Raw genomic sequence first — 20,204 nt, 5'->3', positions numbered from 1 at the left:
GCAGTCAAAAAGAAACAGGCAGGAGACTCCTGAGTGCATCTCACACTCCAACAGGTATTCAGTTCTGAATGCTTCATCTGGGGAGTGCAACCATAGCCATGTCCTTGGCACCACGGGTGGCTGAGCTCCAAAGGGGGCTACAGGGAAGAATGGAAGAGCCATAGTGAAAGGTGATTCAGTAGTGAGGGGAACAGACAGGCTTTTCTGTGGCCGCAGACGTGCGTCCAGGATAGTGCATTGCTTCCCTGGTGCCAGGGTCAGGGATGTCACTGAGCAGCTGCAGTGCTTCCTGAAGGGGGAGGGGAACAGCCAGTAGTCATGGTCCACATCGGAACCAGTGACAAAGGTAGAAAGCGGGATGTGGTCCTGCAGTCAGAATTTAGGGAGCGAGGTAAGAAATTAGCCAGCAGGACCTCAAAAGTAGTCATCTCCGGATTGCTCCCAGTGACCACGCGCATGTGCATATAGAAATAGAAGGATAAGACAGATGAATGTGTGGCTGGAAGGATGGTGCAGGAGGGAGGGCTTTAGATTCATGGGACATTGGGACCGGCTCTGGGGGAAATGACACCTGAACAGAGCCGGGACTGAGTTCCTTGAGGGGCGTTTTGCTAGTGCTGTTGGGGAGGGTTTAAACTAGCTTGGCAGGGGATGGGGCCCTGAGGGTAGACTCAGTTGGGACAAAATCAGAAATGAAAATGGAAAGCAGAACATTAATGGATGCATCTGGAAAACAGAGGAAATAAAGGTTGGAAAATATTAAAAAAAATTGTTAGTGCTCAAGTGTATCCATTTCAATGCAAGGAGTATAGCAAACAAATCAGATGAGCTGAGGGCACAGATAGACACATGGCAGTATGATATCAAAGCTATTACAGAAACATGGCTTAAAGAGAGACAGGAATGTCAGCTCAACGTTCCTGGTTACAAGGTTTTCAGACGCGATAGGGAAGGGGATAAGAAAGGAAGGGAAGTGGCAATTTTGGTCAAAGAAACTATGGCAGCTGTGAGGAGGGATGTTATGTTGGAAGGCTCATCAAATGAGGTCTTGTGGATTGAGCTAAGGAACAAAAAGGGGCAATCACAATGCTGTACTGTAGACCCGCAAACAGTCAGGGAGATAGAAGAGCAGATATGTAGGCAAATCTTTGAGAAATGCAAGAACAAGAGGACAGTAATAGGGGCTTTTAACTACCCCCATATTAACTGGGATAGTTTTAGTGTGAAAGGAATTGAGGGAGCCGAATTCTTGAGGTGCATTCGGAAGAACATTTTCGCCCAGTATGTAGCAAGTCCAACAAGAGAGGATGCAGTTTTAGACTTAATTTTAGGAAATGAAGCTGGGCAGGTAGAAGGAGTGGCAGTGGGAGAGCATTTTGGTGGTAGTGATCATAATTCAGTCAGTTTTAACATAATTATGGAAAAGGACAGAAGTAGAACAGGAGTTAAATTGGGGCAAGGCCAATTTTACTAAACTGAGGCGTGATTTAGCGAAAGTGGACTGGAAACAGCTACTTGGAGGTAAGTCAGTGTCAGAGCAGTGGGAGGCATTCAAAGGGGAGATTCAGTGGGTTCAGAGTATCCACAAAACAAAAGGGTGAGACAGCCAAATCGAGAGTCCCATGGATGTCAAACAGCCTACAGGGGAAGGTAAAACAGAAACGGAAAGCTTATGTCTGACACCGAGAACTCAATACGACAGAAAGCTGAGAGGAGTATAGAAAGTGGAGGGAGGGGTGGTATCAAAAAAGAAATTAGAAAAGCAAAGCGAGGGCATGAAAGAATATTGGCAAGCAAAATCAAGGTGAACCCAAAGATGTTTTATCAACACATACAATACAATACCACAGGATAACTAAGCAGAGAGTACGGCCCATAAAAAAACCAACAGGTAACCTATGTGTAGGGGAGAAAGAGTGTTCTTATGAATACTTTGCGTCATTAGAATTAGAACATTACAGCGCAGTACAGGCCCTTCGGCCCTCGATGTTGCGCCGACTTGTGAAACCATCTGACCTACACTATTCCATTTTCATCCATATGTCTATCCAATGACCACTTAAATGCCCTTAAAGTTGGCGAGTCTACTGTTGCAGGCAGGGCGTTCCACGCCCCTACTGCTCTCTGAGTAAAGAAACTACCTCTGACATCTGTCCTATATCTATCACCCCTCAACTTAAAGCTATGTCCCCTCGTGTTTGCCATCACCATCCGAGGAAAAAAGACTCTCACTATCCACCCTATCTAACCCTCTGATTATCTTATATGTCTCTATTAAGTCACCTCTCCTCCTCCTTCTCTCCAACGAAAACAACCTCAAGTCCCTCAGCCTTTCCTCGTAAGACCTTCCCTCCATACCAGGCAACATCCTAGTAAATCTCCTCTGCACCCTTTCCATAGCTTCCACATCCTTCCTATAATGCGGTGACCAGAACTGCATGCAATACTCCAGGTGTGGTCTCACCAGAGTTTTGTAGAGCTGCAGCATGACCTCGTGGCTCCGAAACTCGATCCCCCTACTAAGAAAAGCTAACACACCATATGCCTTCTTAACAGCCCTATTAACCTGGGTAGCAACCTTCAGGGATTTATGCAGCTGGACACCAAGATCTCTCTGTTCATCTACACTACCAAGAATCTTCCCATTAGCCCAGTACTCTGCATTCCTGTTACTCCTTCCAAAGTGAATCACCTCGCACTTTTCCGCATTAAACTCCATTTGCCATCTCTCAGCCCAGCTCTGCAGCCTATCTATGTCTCTCTCTACCCGACAACATCCTTCGGCACTATCCACAACTCCACCGACCTTCGTGTCATCCGCAAATTTACTAACCCACCCTTCTACACCCTCTTCCAGGTCATTTATAAAAATGACAAACAGCAGTGGCCCCAAAACAGATCCTTGCGGTACACCACCAGTAACTAAACTCCAGGATGAACATTTGCCATCAACCACCACCCTCTGTCTTCTTTCAGCTAGCCAATTTCTGATCCAAAGCTCTAAATCACCTTCAACCCCATACTTCCGTATTTTCTGCAATAGCCTACCATGGGGAACCTTATCAAATGCCTTACTGAAATCCATATACACCACATCCACTGCTTTACCCTCATCCACCTGTTTGGTCACCTTGTCAAAAAACTCAATAAGGTTTGTGCGGCACGACCGACCCGTCACAAAACCGTGCTGACTATCGCTAATGAACCTATTCTTTTCAAGATGATTATAAATCCTGTCTCTTATAACCTTTTCCAACATTTTATCCACAACCGAAGTAAGGCTCACAGGTCTATAATTACCAGGGCTGTCTCTACTCCCCTTCTTGAACAAGGGGACAACATTTGCTATCCTCCAGTCTTCCGGCACTATTCCTGTCGACAATGACGACATAAAGATCAAGGACAAAGGCTCTGCAATCTCCTCCCTAGCTTCCCAGAGAATCCTAGGATAAATCCCATCTGGCCCAGGGGACTTATCTATTTTCACACTTTCCAAAATTGATAACACCTCCTCCTTGTGAACCTCAATCCCATCTAGCCTAGTAGTCTGTATCTCAGTATTCTCCTGAACAACATTTTCTTTCTCCACTGTAAATACTGACGCAAAATATTCATTTAACACTTCCCCTACCTCCTCTGATTCCACACACAACTTCCCACTACTATCCTTGATTGGCCCTAATCTAACTCTAGTCATTCTTTTATTCCTGATATACCTATAGAAAGCCTTAGGATTTTCCCTGATCCTATCCGCCAATGACTTCTCGTGTCCTCTCCTTGCTCTTCTTAGCTCTCCCTTTAGATCCTTCCTGGCTAGCTTGTAACTCTCAAGCGCCCTAACTGAGCCTTCACATCTCATCCTAACATAAGCCGCCTTCTTCCTCTTGACAAGCGCTTCAACTTCTTTAGTAAACCACGGCTCCCTCGCTCGACAACTTCCTCCCTGCCTCACAGGTACATACTTATCAAGGACACGCAGTAGCTGCTCTTTGAATAAGCTCCACATTTCGATTGTTCCCATCCCCTGCAGTTTCCTTCCCCATCCTGCGCATCCTAAATCTTGCCTAATCGCATCATAATTTCCTTTCCCCCAGCTATAATTTTTGCCCTGCAGTATATACCTGTCCCTGCCCATCGCTAAGGTAAACCTAACCGAATTGTGATCACTATCACCAAAGTGCTCACCTACATCTAAATCTAACACCTGGCCGGGTTCATTACCCAGTACCAAATCCAATGAGGCATCGCCCCTGGTTGGCCTGTCTACATACTGTGTCAGAAAACCCTCCTGCACACACTGGACAAAAACTGGCCCATCTAAAGTACTCGAACTATAGTATTTCCAGTCGATATTTGGAAAGTTAAAGTCCCCCATAACAACTACCCTGTTACTCTCGCCCCTGTCGAGAATCATCTTCGCTATCCTTACCTCTACATCTCTGGAACTATTTGGAGGTCTATAAAAGACTCCCAACAGGGTAACCTCACCTCTCCTGTTTCTAACCTCGGCCCATACTACCTCAGTAGACGAGTCCTCAAACGTCCTTTCTGTCGCTGTAATACTCTCCTTGATTAACAATGCCACACCCCCCCCTCTTTTACCATCTTCTCTGTTCTTACTGAAACATCTAAATCCCGGAACCTGCAACATCCATTCCTGCCCCTGCTCTACCCATGTCTCCGAAATGGCCACTACATTGAGATCCCAGGTACCAACCCATGCTGCAAGCTCACCCACCTTATTCCGGATGCTCCTGGCATTGAAGTAGACACACTTTGAACCAGGTTCTTGCTTGCCAGTGCCCTCTTGCGTCCTTGTAACCTTATCCCTGACCTCACTACTCTCAACATCCTGTACACTGGCACTACATTTTAGGTTCCCATTCCCCTGCTGAATTAGTTTAAACCCCCCCGAAGAGCACTATCAAATCTCTTTCCCCCCCCCCCCCCCCCAGGATATTGGTACCCCTCTGGTTCAGGTGAAGACCATCCGACCATTTCACAAAAGAGGGGGATGATGCAGATGTTGTGGTTAAGGAAGAGGGGTGTGAAGTATTGGATGTGATAGACATAGGGAGAACATAGAACAGTGCAGCACAGTACAGGCCCTTCGGCCCACGATGTTGTGCCAAACCTTTAACCGACTCTAAGATCAAACTACCTACATACCCTTCATTCTACTATCATCCATGTACCTATCCAAGAGTCGCTTAAATGTCCCTAATGTATCTGCTTCTACTACCACCGCTGGCAGCGCATTCCACGCACCCACCACCTACCTCTGACATCTCCCCGAAACCTTCCTCCAATCACCTTAAAATTATGCCCCCTGGTGATGGCCCTTTCCACCCTGGGAAAAAGTCTTTGGCTATCCACTCTATCTATGCCTCTCATCATCTTGTACCCCTCTATCAAGTCACCTCTCATCCTTCTTCGCTCCAATGAGAAAAGCCCTAGCTCCCTCAATCTTTCTTCGTAGGACATGCCCTCCAGTTCAGGCAGCATCCTGGTAAATCTCCTCTGCACCCTCTCTAAAGCTTCCACATCCTTCCTATAATGAGGCGACCAGAACTGAACACAATATTCCAAGTGTGGTCGAACCAGGGCCTTATAGAGCTGCAGCATAACCTCGCGGCTCTTAAACTCAATCCCCCTGTTAATGAAAGCCAACACACCTTACGCCTTCTTAACAACCCTATCAACTTGGGTGGCAACTTTGAGCGATCTATGGATATGGACCCCAAGATCCCTCTGTTCCTCCACACTGCCAAGAATCCTGTCTTTAAGCCTGTATTCCGCATTCAAATTCGACCTTCCAAAATGAATCACTTCACACTTTTCCAGGTTGAACTCCATCTGCCACTTCTCAGCCCAGCTCTGCATCCTGTCAATGTCCCGTTGCAACAGACAACAGCCTTCCACACTATCCACAACTCCAGCAACCTTCGTGTCATCGGCAAACTTGCTAACCCAGCCTTCCACTTCCTCATCCAAATCATTTATAAAAATCACAAAGAGCAGAGGTCCCAGAACAGATCCTTGTGGAACACCACTGGTCACCGAGCTCCATGCTGAATACTTTCCATCTACTACCACCCTCTGTCTTCTATGGGCCAGCCAATTTTGTATCCAGACAGCCAACTTTCCCTGAATCCCATGCCTCCTTACTTTCTGAATGAGCCTACCATGGGGAACCTTATCAAACGCCTTGCTAAAATCCATATACACCACATCCACTGCTCTTCCTTCATCAATGTGTTTTGTTACAGCCTCAAAGAATTCAATAAGGCTTGTGAGGCATGACCTGCCCCTTACAAAACCATGCTGACTGTCTGTCTCTAATCAAACCATGCTTTTCCAAATAATCATAAATCCCGTCTCTCAGAATCCTCTCCAATAATTTGCCCACTACTGACGTAAGACTGACTGGTCTGTAATTCGCAGGGTTATCCCTATTCCCTTTCTTGAACAAGGGAACAACATTTGCCACACTCCAATCATCCGGTACTACTCCAGTGGACAGTGAGGACGCAAAGATCATCGCCAAAGGCGCGGCAATCTCTTCCCTTGCTTCCCATAATATCCTTGGGTGTATCCCGTCTGGCCCCGGGGAATTATCTGTCCTTGTGTCTTTCAAAATTTCCAGCACATCCTCCCTCTTAACCTGTTCGAGCATATCAGCCTGTTTCATGCTGTCCTCCCAAACGACAAGGTTCCTCTCACTCATGAATACTGAAGCAAAGTATTCATTAAGGACTTCCCCTACCTCCTCCGACTCCAGGCACAAGTTCCCTCCACTATCCCTGATCGGCCCTACCCTCACTCTGGTCATCCTCTTGTTCCTCACATAAGTGTAGAACTCCTTGGGATTTTCCTTAATCCTATCCGCCAAGACTTTTTCATGTCCCCTTGTAGCTCTCCTAAGTCCATTCTTCAGTTCCTTCCTGGCTACCTTGTAACCCTCTAGAGCCCTGTCTGATCCTTGCTTCCTCAACCTTAAGTAAGCTTCCTTCTTCCTCTTGACTAGCTGTTCCACATCTCTTGTCATCCAAGGTTCCTTCACCCCACCATCCCTTCCCTGCCTCATTGGGACAAACCTATCCAGCAGTCGCAGCAAGTGCTCCCTAAACAACCTCCACATCTCTGTCGTGCATTTCCCTGAGAACACCTGTTCCCAATTCATGCTCCCCAGTTCCTGCCTAATCGCATTGTAATTTCCCCTCCCCCAATTAAATATTTTTCCATCCCGTCTGCTCCTGTCCCTCTCCATGACTATAGTAAAGGTCAGGCAGTTGTGATCACTGTCACCGAAATGCTGTCCCACCGACAGATCTGCCACCTGGCCTGGTTCGTTGCCAAGCACCAAGTCCAACATAGCCTCCCCTCTAGTCGGCCTATCTACATATTGAGTCAGAGAGAGGAAGTATTAATGATATTAGCATCCTTGAAAGTTGATAAATCATCAGGGTCGGATGAAATGTACCCCAGGCTGTTAAAAGAAGCAAGAGAGAAGATAGCGGAAGGTCTGACCATCATTTTCCAGTCCTCACTGGATACAGGTGCGGTGCTGAAGAATTGGACAACTGCTTACATTGTACCTCTGTTTAAATAGTAACAAGGGATGGACCAAATAATTACAGACCAGTCAGTCTAACCTCCGTAGTGGGCAAATTATTGGATTCTATTCTGAGAGACAGGATCAACTATCACTTAGAAAGGTGCAGGTTAATCTAGGATAGTCAACATGGATTTGGCAAGTGAAGACCTTGTCTGACCAACTTGATCAAATTTTTTGAAAAAGTAACAAAATAGATGAGGGTAGTGCAGTTGATGTGGTCTACATGGATTTTAGCAAGGCTTTTGACAAGGTCCCACATGGCGGACTGGTTAAAAAAAATAAAATCCCATGGGATCCAGGGAAAGGTAGCAAGGTGGATACAAAAATTGGCTCAGTGGCAGGAAACAAAGGGTGTTTCCTACATTACTCCAGTGGCTACGACACTTCAAACGTTGTAAAGCTGTTTGAGACATCCTGAGGTCATAAAAGGGGAGCAATGCAAGTCTTTCTTGCCCTGTTCTGACAAAGGGTGCTCTGCGCCAAGTGCCTTCGCTTAAAAAGTTATCCTCTACATTACTTTTTCCTTAAAGTATATAATAGTGGGCCTGCATGTCATGTGGATTTGATTTACAGCAGCATTGATATAGTTTGTATAAATTGGCTGGATTTCAGATTCAGTGTGACAGTTGAATATCAGTATTTAGGGCGGCACAGTGGTTAGCACCGCAGCCTCACAGCTCCAGCACCCGGGTTCAATTCTGGGTACTGCCTGTGTGGAGTTTGCAAGTTCTCCCCGAGACCACGTGGGTTTTCGCCGGGTGCTCCAGTTTCCTCCCACAGCCAAAGACTTGCAGGTTGATAGGTAAATTGGCCATTATAAATTGCCCCTAGTATTGGTAGGTGGTAGGGGAATATAGGGAAGGTGGGGATGTGGTAGGAATATGGGATTAGTGTAGGATTAGTATAAATGGATCAAAACAAAAACAAGAAATGCTGGAATCACTCAGCAGGTCTGGCAGCATCTGTGGAAAGAGAAGCAGAGTTAACGTTTCGGGTCAGTGACCCTTCTTCGGAACCTAGTATAAATGGATGGTTGATGGTCGGCACAGACTCGGTGGGCCGAAGGGCCTGTTTCAGTGCTGTATCTCTAAATAAATAATGTAATCACACCTATGAAAGTCATATATGTAGGCCAATAATCTTTTATTTGATATTGTAAAATATTATAAAGATACAAAGGAAAGGAAAAGTGAGGGGAAAATATTTGTCTCACCACTGTTGCACTAATCACTGCCATGTCAATCATTCCAAAATTTTCAAAACCTTAGTCTTAACCCTCTTGAGCTTACATGTCTCCAAATTAAATAACCCTAACCTTTCAGATAATCATTTTTACCAGGAATCTAAATATAGATGCTATCCTTGTTGCTTTTCTTGGCACCTCTTCGATATGCATTATTAGATGGGGGAACCAAAGCTGAACATAATAACAAGTGATATTTATATAGAGCTTTCAAAGCAATAAAACATCCCAAGGCATGTCACAGGAGCTTTATAGAACAAAGTATGACATCAAGCCATAAGGACGACTCAAAGCTTGGTCAAAAGAGGTAGGTTTCAAGGAATGTCTTAAAGGAGGAAAGCGAGATAGAGGTGCGGGCACTGATGGTGGAGTGATTAAAGTCAGGGATGCTTGGGTGGCCAGAATGAAATGAGTGCAGTTAGTTCAGAGGGTTGTAGGGTTTGCAAAAAAAAAAAAGGACAGTTGATGCCAGTCCCTAAGATCTGTAATTTAGAGCTTTCATTGTATTTGCAATTTACCAGCCCATTTAAATGAACCTGCAACCCACCAGCAGAAATGTGGAAAATTCACAGCCCAGAAGGAGACTGTTCATGTCCATGCTGGCTGAAAAAGGACTGTCTAGCCTCACCCCACTTTCCAGCTGTTGGCCCATAATCCTGTAGGTTATGTCACTTAAAATGCATATCCAAGTATTTTTTAAATCCGAAGAGGGTTTCCTCCTCTATCGTCCTTTCAGGCAGTGGGGTATGTAAAAAGAAAGCATTTGGCTAAGACAAATGTGGGTCCATTACAGGCAGAGTCCGGAGAATTCAAAATAGGGAATAGAGAAATGGCAGAAAAGCTAAATGATTACTTTGTGTCTGTCTTCACTGAGGAAGATGCAAGAAATCTTCCCAGAATTAGAGATCCAAGGGATATGGGGAAATGAGGAATTGAAGGAAATTAGTATTCACAAGAAAGTTGTTTTGGAGAAATTACTGGGGCTGAAGGTTGATAAGTCCCCAGGACCTGATATTGTACATCCCAGAATGTTGAAAGAGGTAGCTATGGAAATAATGGATGCATTGTTGATCATTTTCCAAAATTCTACAGATTCTGGAGCAGTTCCTGCAGATTGGAAGGTCACAAATGTCACCCCACTATTTAAGAAGGGAGGGAGAGAGAAAACAGGGAATTACAGACCTGTTAGCCTTGCATCAGTCGTTGGGAAAATGCTAGACTCTATTCTAAAGGATGTGATAAATGGATACTTGGATAATAATCTGATTGGGCATAGTCAACATAGATTTATGAATGGGAAATCATGTTTGATGAACCTGTTGGAGTTTTTTGAGGATGTTACTAACAGAATTGATAAAGGGGAGTTAGTGGACGTAGTATAGTTAGATTTTCAGAAGGCTTTTGATAAAGTCCCCCACAGGAGATTAGTTAGCAAAACTAAAGCACACGGGATAGGAGGTAATGTACTGGCATGGATTAAGGATTGGTTAACAGGCAGAAAACAGATAGTAGGAATAAACAGGTCATTCTCACGTTGGCATGCTGTGACTAGTGGGGTACCGCAGGGATCAGTACTTGGGCCCCAGCTGTTCATAATATATACCAATGATTTGGATGTTGGGACCAAATGTATTTTCAAGTTCGTGAGTGACACAAATATAGGTGGGAATGTGTGTTGTGAGGAAGATGCAAAGCAGCATCAAGGGGATTTGGACAGACTTAGTGAGTGTGGCAGATGGAATATATTGTGGAAAAATGTGAGGTTATCCACTTTGGTAGGAGGAACAGATGTGCAGTATTTCTTAAATATTAGAAAATGTAGATGTACAAAGGGACCTGGGTGTCCTTGTCAATAAGTCACTAAAAGCTAACATGCAGGTGCAGCAAGCAGTTAGGAAGGTTAATGGCATGTTAGCCTTTATCACTAGAGGATTTGAGTACAGGAGTAATGAAGTCTTGCTTCAATTGTTTAGAACCTTGCTTAGAGCGCACCGAGAGCACTGTGTGCAGTTTTGGTCCCCTTGCCTTAGGAAGGATATTAATACCATAGAGGGAGTGCAACAAAGATTCACCAGACTTGTTCCCGGGATGGCGGGACTGCCCGATAAAGAACAAAGAAAATTACAGCACAGGAAAAGGCCCTTCGGCCCTCCAAGCCTGCGCCGATCCAGATCCTCGACCTAAACATGTCGCCTATTTTCTAAGGGTCTGTATCTCTTTGCTTCCTGCCCATTCATGTATCTGTCTAGATACATCTTAAAAGACGCATCGACCACCTCCGCTGGCAACGCGTTCCAGGCACCCACCACCCTCTGCGTAAAGAACCTTCCACGCATATCCCCCCTAAACTTTTCCCCTCTCACTTTGAACTCGTGACCCCTAGTATTTGAATCCCCCACTCTGGAGGAAAAAGCTTCTTGCTATCCACCCTGTCTATACCTCTCATGATTTTGTACACCTCAATCAGGTCCCCCCTCAACCTCCGCCTTTCTAATGAAAATAATCCTAATCTACTCAACCTCTCTTCATAGCTAGCGCCCTCCATACCAGGCAACATCCTGGTGAACCTCCTCTGCACCCTCTCCAAAGCATCTACATCCTTTTGGTAATGTGGCGACCAGAACTGCACGCAGTATTCCAAATGTGGCCGAACCAAAGTCCTATACAGCTGTAACATGACCTGCCAACTCTTGTACTCAATACCCCATCCGATGAAGGAAAGCATGCCGTATGCCTTCTTGACCACTCTATTGACCTGCGTTGCCACCTTCAGGGAACAATGGACCTGAACACCCAAATCTCTCTGTACATGAATTTTCCCCAGGACTTTTCCATTTACTGTATAGTTCACTCTTGAATTGGATCTTCCAAAATGCATCACCTCGCATTTACCCTGATTGACCTCCATCTGCCATTTCTCTGCCCAACTCTCCAATCTATATTCTGCTGTATTCTCTGACAGTCCCCTTCACTATCTGCTATTCCACCAATCTTAGTGTTGTCTGCAAACTTGCTAATCAGACCACCTATACTTTCCTCCAAATCATTTATGTATATCACAAACAACAGTGGTCCCAGCACGGATCCCTTGCAACACCACTGGTCACACGTCTCCATTTTGAAAAACTCCCTTCCACTATTACTCTCTGTCTCCTGTTGCCCAGCCAGTTCTTTATCCATCTAGCTAGTACACCCTGGACCCCATGCGCCTTCACTTTCTCCATCAGCCTACCATGGGGAACCTTATCAAACACCTTACTGAAGTCCATGTATATGACATCTACAGCCCTTCCCTCATCAATCAACTTTGTCACTTCCTCAAAGAATTCTATTAAGTTGGTAAGACATGACCTTCCCTGCACAAAACCATGTTGCCTATCACTGATAAGCTCATTTTCTTCCAAATGGGAATAGATCCTATCCCTCAGTATCTTCTCCAGCAGCTTCCCTACCACTGACGTCAGGCTCACCGGTCTATAATTACCTGGATTATCCCTGCTACCCTTCTTAAACAAGGGGACAACATTAGCAATTCTTCAGTCCTCCGGGACCTCACCCGTGTTTAAAGATGCTGCAAAGATATCTGTTAAGGCCCCAGCTATTTCCTCTCTCGCTTCCCTCAGTAACCAGGGATAGATCCCATCCGGACCTGGGGACTTGTCCACCTTAATGCCTTTTAGAATACCCAACATTTCCTCCCTCCTTATGCCGACTTGACCTAGAGTAATCAAACATCTGTCCCTAACCTCAACATCCGTCATGCCCCTCTCCTCGGTGAATAACGATGCAAAGTATTCGTTTAAAATCTCACCCATTTTCTCTGACTCCACGCATAACTTTCCTCCTTTGTCCTTGTGGGCCAATCCTTTCTCTAGTTACCCTCTTGCTCCTTATATATGAATAAAAGGCTTTGGGATTTTCCTTAACCCTGTTTGCTAAAGATATTTCATGACCCCTTTTAGCCCTCTTAATTCCTCGTTTCAGATTGGTCCTACATTCCTGATATTCTTTCAAAGCTTCGTCTTTCTTCAGCCTCCTAGACCTTATGTATGCTTCCTTTTTCCTCTTAGCTAGTCTCACAATTTCACCTGTCACCCATGGTTCCCTAATCTTGCCATTTCTATCCTTCATTTTCACAGGAACATGTCTCTCCTGCATGCTAATCAACCTTTCTTTAAAAGCCTCCCACATATCAAATGTGGATTTACCTTCAAACAGCTGCTCCTGATCTACATTCCCCAGATCCTGCCGAATTTTGGAATAGTTGGCCTTCCCCTAATTTAGCACTCTTCCTTTTGGACCACTCTCGTCTTTGTCCATGAGTATTCTAAAACTTACGGAATTGTGATCACTATTCCCAAAGTAGTCCCCTACTGAAACTTCAACCACCTGGCCGGGCTCACTCCCCAACACCAGGTCCAGTATGGCCCCTTCCCGAGTTGGACGATTCACATACTGCTCTAGAAAACCCTCCTGGATGCTCTTTACAAATTCTGCTCCATCTAGACCTCTAACACTAAGTGAATCCCAGTCAATGTTGGGAAAATTAAAATCTCCTATCACCACCACCCTGTTGCTCCTACATCTTTCCATAATCTGTTCCATCTCCTCCACCCCTTTTACCTCCCTCTCTATCCCGCCTGAAGCATCGATATCCTGGGATATTTAGTTGCCAATCTTGCCCTTCCCTTAACCAAGTCTCAGTAATAGCAATAACATCATACTCCCAGGTACTAATCCAAGCCCTACGTTCATCTGCCTTACCCACTACACTTCTTGCATTAAAACAAATGCACCTCAGACCACCAGTCCCTTTGCTTTCATCATCTGCTCCCTGCCTACTCTTTCCCTTCGTCACGCTGACTTCATTATCTAGTTCCTTACAGGCTTTAGTTACTATCTCCTTACTGTCCACTGACCTCATTTGGTTCCCATCCCCCTGCCACATTGGTTTAAACCCTCCCCAACAGCGTTGGCAAAAGCACCCCCAAGGACATTGGTTCCAGTCCGGCCCAGGTGTAGACCGTCCAATTTGTAATAGTCCCACCTCCCCCAGAACCGGTCCCAATGTCCCAAAAACCTGAACCCCTCCCTCCTGCACCATCTCTCAAGCCACGCATTCATCCTGACTATTCTTTCATTTCTACTCTGACTATCACGTGGCACTGGTAGCAATCCTGAGATTACTACCTCTGAGGTCCTACTTTTTAACTTGGCTCCTAACTCCCTAAATTCTGCTTGTAGGACCTCATCCCGTTTTTTACCTATATCATTGGTGCCTATGTGCACAACGACAACTGGCTGTTCACCCTCCCCTTTCAGAATGTTCTGCAGCCGATCTGAGACATCCCTGACCGGTGCACCTGGGAGGCAACATACCATTCGGGAGTCTCGTTTTCGACCACAGAACCGCCTATCTACTCCCCTTACAATCGAATCCCCTATGACTATAGCCCTTCCACTCTTTTTGCTGCCCTTCTGAACAGCAGAGCCAGCAACGGTGCCATGAACCTGGCTACTGCTGCCTTCCCCTGGTGAGCCATCTCCCTCAACAGTATCCAAAACGGTATCCCTGTTGTGGAGGGAGATGACCGCAGGGGACACCTGCGCTGCCTTCTTGCTCTTTCTCTGCCTTTTGGTCACCCATTCCCTTTCTCCCTCAGCAATCCTAATCTGCGGTGTGACCAATTCACTAAACGTGCTATCCACGACCTCCTCAGCATCGCGGATGCTCCAAAGTGAGTCCATCCGCAGCTCCAGAGCCGTCATGCGGTCGAACATGAGCTGCAGCTGGACACACTTCCTGCACTTGAAGGAGTCAGGGACATCAGCCGTGTCCCTGAGCTCCCACATTGAGCAAGAGGAGCATAACATGGGTCTGAGATCTCCTGCCATTTTTAATCTTAAGCTTAACTTAGTCTGAAACTTCGAAAAATGAAAAAGGAACGAAAAGTTTTTACCAATCACACGATAAAAAAAAAGTAGAAAAAGCCTTACCTTATCTACACACCACCGAGTCCTTTTTTATGAAGAGAGATTGGGGAAACTGGGCTTTCTGTAGAGTTTCAAAGAATGAGAGGTGATCTCATTGAAACCTACAAAATACTTCAATGGATAGACAGGGTAGATGCCCTCTTAACAGAGGGCAGCCTTGCATCATGTCGTGTGGCATTACCGCCATGCTAAATGGATAGATTCAGATCAGATTGAAGAACTCAAATCTGCATCCATGAAGCACAGTGAGCACTAGCAGCAGAACTGTACTCCACGACACTATGTACCCTCATAGCCCATAATGCTTCTCACTTTGCTACGACCAAGTCAAGTGACCAATCCTGATATAATGAGGAATGTAGGACAGCAAGACAGGAGCAGCAAGGGGTATTCCTAAAAATGAGGCATCAATTTGGTGAAGGTATAACAGAGCCACAAAAATGCTGAACTGTGCAAGAAGCATTCTTTCGACCGAGCTAAGCAATCCCACAGTCAGTGGTTAAGATCGAAGCTCTAAAGTCCTGCCAATTTCAGTCGTAATTGATGGTGGACAATTAAACAACTAACAGTTGATGCATCAGTTGAGATACATGGTAAGTGTGGGGTCCAGAGTCAATGTTGAGGACTTGTGGGGCGACTCCCTCCTGACTATACCACTATACCGTCACCTCTGTGATACCCAGGGATGGTGATGAAGGAGTCTGGGACATTGCCTGTGAGGTGTGTTTCGTCGGAACATAGCAGGAGTAGGCCATTCAGCCCATTGAGCCTGCTTCGCCAATCAATACATGGCTGATCATCCACTTCATCCTTTTTCCCACACAATCCCCGTATCCCTTTACGTCATTGGTATTTAGAAATCTGTCAATTTATGCTTTAAGCATACTTAATGTTTCGCTGAATATTTCAGGCTGTTGCTTGACTAGTCCCTGGGAAAGCTCTCCCAATTTTAACACATGTAGTGAGGAGGACTTTGCACGGTCAACTGGGCTGGATGCACTTTTGTCGTATCCGATGCCTGTGTTTTATTCTTATTGGACTTTTCTTTAGAAATTTGATACAACTGAATGGCTTGCTAGGCCATTTCAGAGAGCAGTTAAGAGTCAACCACATTGCTGTCGGTCTGGAGTCACATGTAGGTCAGACCGAGTAAGGAACGTAGGAGTAGGCCATTCAGCCTATCGAGCTTGATCATTCAATATGACATTTCTGATCATCCACTTCAATGCCTTTTTCCTACACTATCCCATATCCCTTATGTTATTTGTATTCAGAAATCTGTCAATCTCTGCTTTAAACATACTCAATGACTGAGCTTCCACAGCCCTCTGGGGTAGAAAATTCCAAAGATTCACAATGTAAAACAATGTCTCCTCATCTCTGCCATAAGATGCACCTGTGTGAGGGAGTCTTTGTGTGAAGTCTGTTCTAGACAGCTGACGTGTGGAATGGATTGTTGTGTTCAAGGCTTGTGTATTTTTCTGATTCAGTCATTCACTGGATATGAAACTGAAAGCTCTCTGAGAATTCTGGAAGGACAAGGCTGGTCCTAACTAGTTTGGAACACATAATCTTATGATCAGAGACCTGTGAGTGGCACTCAGATTTCAGTTTAGAAGAACTCTCTGCAGTGTCTGGATGCAAAAACAGCCAGCAGAGATTTTAAAGAGACATACTAGGAGCTGCATGTTGTGCTTCCAGTGATGCTGCTTGGAATTGAAAAGGCCAACTGCAGACAGAGGAGCCTGGATCTGAGGGCTGCCCATCTGCGAATATGGCTTATGGTAGTTGTCTTCGGTGACTTAGAGTTATCAGTGGAACCACGGTTGTGGACAATGCCCAGGTTGTTCAAGAAGTGACGAGCCTAAACTGTAGAAGGGAAGATTGCATCGCTTGCTATCGACAGGACATCATTACTTCCATATCTGCATCCTGGAGGACAGAACTTGGAAAACTACCTGAGGAAGTTCCTGATTTTAATGTACTTTAGGACTGTTCGGCATCATCTTGCTGATAGGACTGCTCAGAGGATTCGTAAGGACTATCTTTATTGCATCAGATAATTAATGTGCAACCCTTTAAGATATAAATGTTGACCGTGATTTAGCTGTTGGTGTTGATTTTGCTTTGAGTATTAAAGTAAAATTTATACAAGTGAAATCTTGTTTTTTAAATTGGGGTCAGTCGGCGGATTCGATTCTTTTGGTTTGTTGGTGGTCTCCACAGGGATCATAACATCTGCAATAGGTCGAGGTCAAGTTTTTTTTTGCCCCTTGCATTGGTTCTCTAACCACCAGCTGCAAACCCAGTATGGCAGATATGTCCTTCAGGAATCGGCCAGTTCAGTCAGTAGCGGTCCAAATGAACAGCCCTTGGCAATGGACATTGAAGTTCCCATCCAGAGTACATTCTATGCCCTTGCTACCCTCAGTGCCTCTTCAAAGTGGTGTTCAACATGGATTACACTCAGAATGTACATTTGCATAATGATGGGGAGTTTGCATAAAGATAGGGAGTTTGCTTCATATCACAGGATAAATAGCTCTTGGGGATTTGAGGAAATTCCCACTCAGGACTTAGTATGCATCCCCAAGTGGCTGCATCAGGATGGTAATTTTGGAGAACCCAGAGAGGTCACTTACTCACCATTTTAGTTCGATTTAGAGGAAAAGGTATCCGCATACCAAAACTTAATATAAGCTATTTTGGAAATAAATTTATCGTTGTGATTTTATTCCGATATGATTTACTGAGCGTAAATATTCAATTTTAATTTTTGTGACAATTAAATTAAAAATCATATCACTATAATCTTGTAATTATATACCTTATTATTTATTTAGTAAAGTCCCATATCTGTTACTGAATCCCATGCTGATAAGTTTGTTGATTATGCCAAATGATTAAAAACATTCTCTTTTTACAGGTTGGGAAGGTCCTCCACCACCTCGTGGGTGTGAAGTCTTTGTGGGAAAGATTCCACGAGACATGTATGAAGATGAACTGGTACCTGTGTTCCAGCGAGCAGGGAAAATTTATGAGTTTAGACTGATGATGGAATTTAGTGGTGAGAATCGAGGTTATGCATTCGTTATGTATACTACAAGAGAAGAAGCCCAGAATGCAATCAAAATGCTTAACAATTATGAAATTCGACCTGGAAAATTTATTGGTGTTTGCGTCAGCTTGGACAACTGCAGGTTGTTCATTGGTGCAATTCCAAAAGAGAAAAAAAAGGAAGAGATCCTTGAGGAGATGAAGAAGGTTACTGAAGGTGTCGTCGATGTCATTGTCTACCCCAGTGCCACTGACAAGACAAAGAATCGTGGATTTGCATTTGTAGAATATGAATCTCACAGAGCTGCCGCAATGGCTAGAAGAAAACTTATTCCAGGTACTGCATTGTTTTTGGAATAATTTCATATGGCAGCCAGATTTGACTGTGAATCACCAGATTTGCCAATCTTAATTTTATTACAGAAGTAGTTCAGGGGAGAAAAAAAAACATTGACACAAGAGCTCCTTCTAAAAAGGATGACTCAACCTGCAGAATGACAATACTAACTGTTGGGCTCCTGATTTCAGCTAAGTGGTTGACAGTAATTGAATGAGTGTCAGGTGCTAACCCATGGTTGAAGAACAAAAGGAAAATCCAAATAAGTCAATTCTTGGTTTTACACAGGCCCTGGAGCCCACTGAAGAGTGACTTAAACAGAAAGAGCCCTTTAGTTAGAAATAGGTAAATCTAAAAAGGAGCTAAATTATACATGAAAAAGGACATTAAAAATTGCTCATTTTTCCATTCGTTTCATGGAGAACATAGCAGCCAATGTCCTTGAAGCTTCTCCCGGTTTGCTACTGTGACTTTGGCAAGTGTGGTGGGAATCCCCATTTACATGTGTAAAAAAAAAAGGTTTCAGCCACACTTTTTTTTTACTGGAATTAGGGACAAAGCAGGAGAAGTTATGAGGAAATTCACCCCTATGACAAGGGAAATCTTAATTTGAATGTGGAACATTTTAGAACTAGCAGCTTCTTGGGAAGATTAAATGAGTAGACTTTTTGTGAGTTTCCTCAGTATGCTGTCGTAATTTTTGCAAGAACCCCAAAGCATTGAGGTTTCTGCAAAGATTGGAAGAACCACAGTGGAAATCCTAGGCAAAATATTTAGATGTAACTTTTCATAAGGTAAACAGGTGCCAGAAGAGAAAAAACTGCTGTTTCCATTTTTCTTTTACCACACACCAATGATTGCTATGACTCATATCTAGTGACTTGATGAAAGTTCACCTTACCTAGTTGGTTGTAATTCCTTCGTATCCATCAGCATAGTTTTTCTAATAGGATCCTATTTGTATGTGCTGGTTGAACAAGGAGGACCCTATCTGGAATAAGTAATGTAAAATTTATGGATCTGAAGAATTCCTTAAGAGATTTCTAAAGTTTGACCCAATGCAATTCCAAATCAGACCGTCATTACGGCACAGAGGAGGCCATTTGGCCCATTGAGTCAATGCCGGCTCTCTGCAGAGCAATCCAGTCAGTCCCATTTCCCTTGCAGTATCCCCATAACCATACAAGTTTATTTCCATCAAGTGCACATCCAACTTCCTTTTGAAATCATTGATTGCCTCCACTTCCACCAGCTTTGCAGGCAGAGAATTCTAGGTCATTAACACTTGCTGTGTAAAACAAAAAGTGTTTCCTCACATGCCGTTGCCCAAAACCTTAAATCCGTGTCCCCTAGTCCTTGTATGATCATCTAATGGGAACAGCTTTTCTTTGCCTACCTTGTTTTAAACCTGTCATAATCTTGTAAACCTCTATCAAATCTTCCTCAACCAGCTTCTTGTGTGGTACTTTGCCAAATGCTTCCTTAAATTCCATGTAGACAACGTCCATTGCCTTCCCTTCATCAACCGTCTCTGTTACTTCATCAAAAAATTCTATTTGATTAGTCAAGCATGATTTACCTTTTACAAATATGTGCTGGCTTTCCTGAATTAACTCAAACCTCACCATGTGCCTATTGATTTTATTCCTTGATTATTGTTTCTAAAACCTTTTTCACCACTGACATTAACTGTCCAGTCTGTACTTAATGTACTTGCATCCTTTCTGGAATTAGAATGTCACTCCAATCGTTTGTCACCTCACTGTATCTAGAGAATATCAAACTACTACAGCAAGCCCTTCACTATCTCCACCCCCACTTCCTTTAGCAACCTGCAATGCAAGACATCCGGACCAGGCAACTTATCCACTCTAAGCATAGCCAGCCTTTCCAGTGCATCCTGCCCATCAGTTTTCACCCAGTCCATTACCTCTACAATCTCTGCTTCTACCAAT

At 44.3% G+C, this 20,204-nt stretch overlaps 1 protein-coding gene across 1 annotated transcript in view; it reads left to right on the top strand.

Annotated features, from left to right (window-relative positions):
- rbm46 (RNA binding motif protein 46) overlaps nt 1-20,204 on the top strand; it is a 119,685-nt gene that overhangs the window by 26,741 nt on the left and 72,740 nt on the right. Inside the window, exon 2 of the mRNA XM_068022998.1 lies at nt 17,782-18,249. Within this exon, the coding sequence (XP_067879099.1) occupies nt 17,782-18,249 (468 nt within the window). The remainder of the gene's footprint in view (nt 1-17,781; nt 18,250-20,204) is intronic.

The sequence above is a fragment of the Heterodontus francisci genome, chromosome 1, assembly GCF_036365525.1.
Source record: "Heterodontus francisci isolate sHetFra1 chromosome 1, sHetFra1.hap1, whole genome shotgun sequence".
Classification (NCBI taxonomy): Eukaryota; Metazoa; Chordata; class Chondrichthyes; order Heterodontiformes; family Heterodontidae; genus Heterodontus; species Heterodontus francisci.
This window is presented reverse-complemented; position numbering and strand designations above follow the sequence as displayed.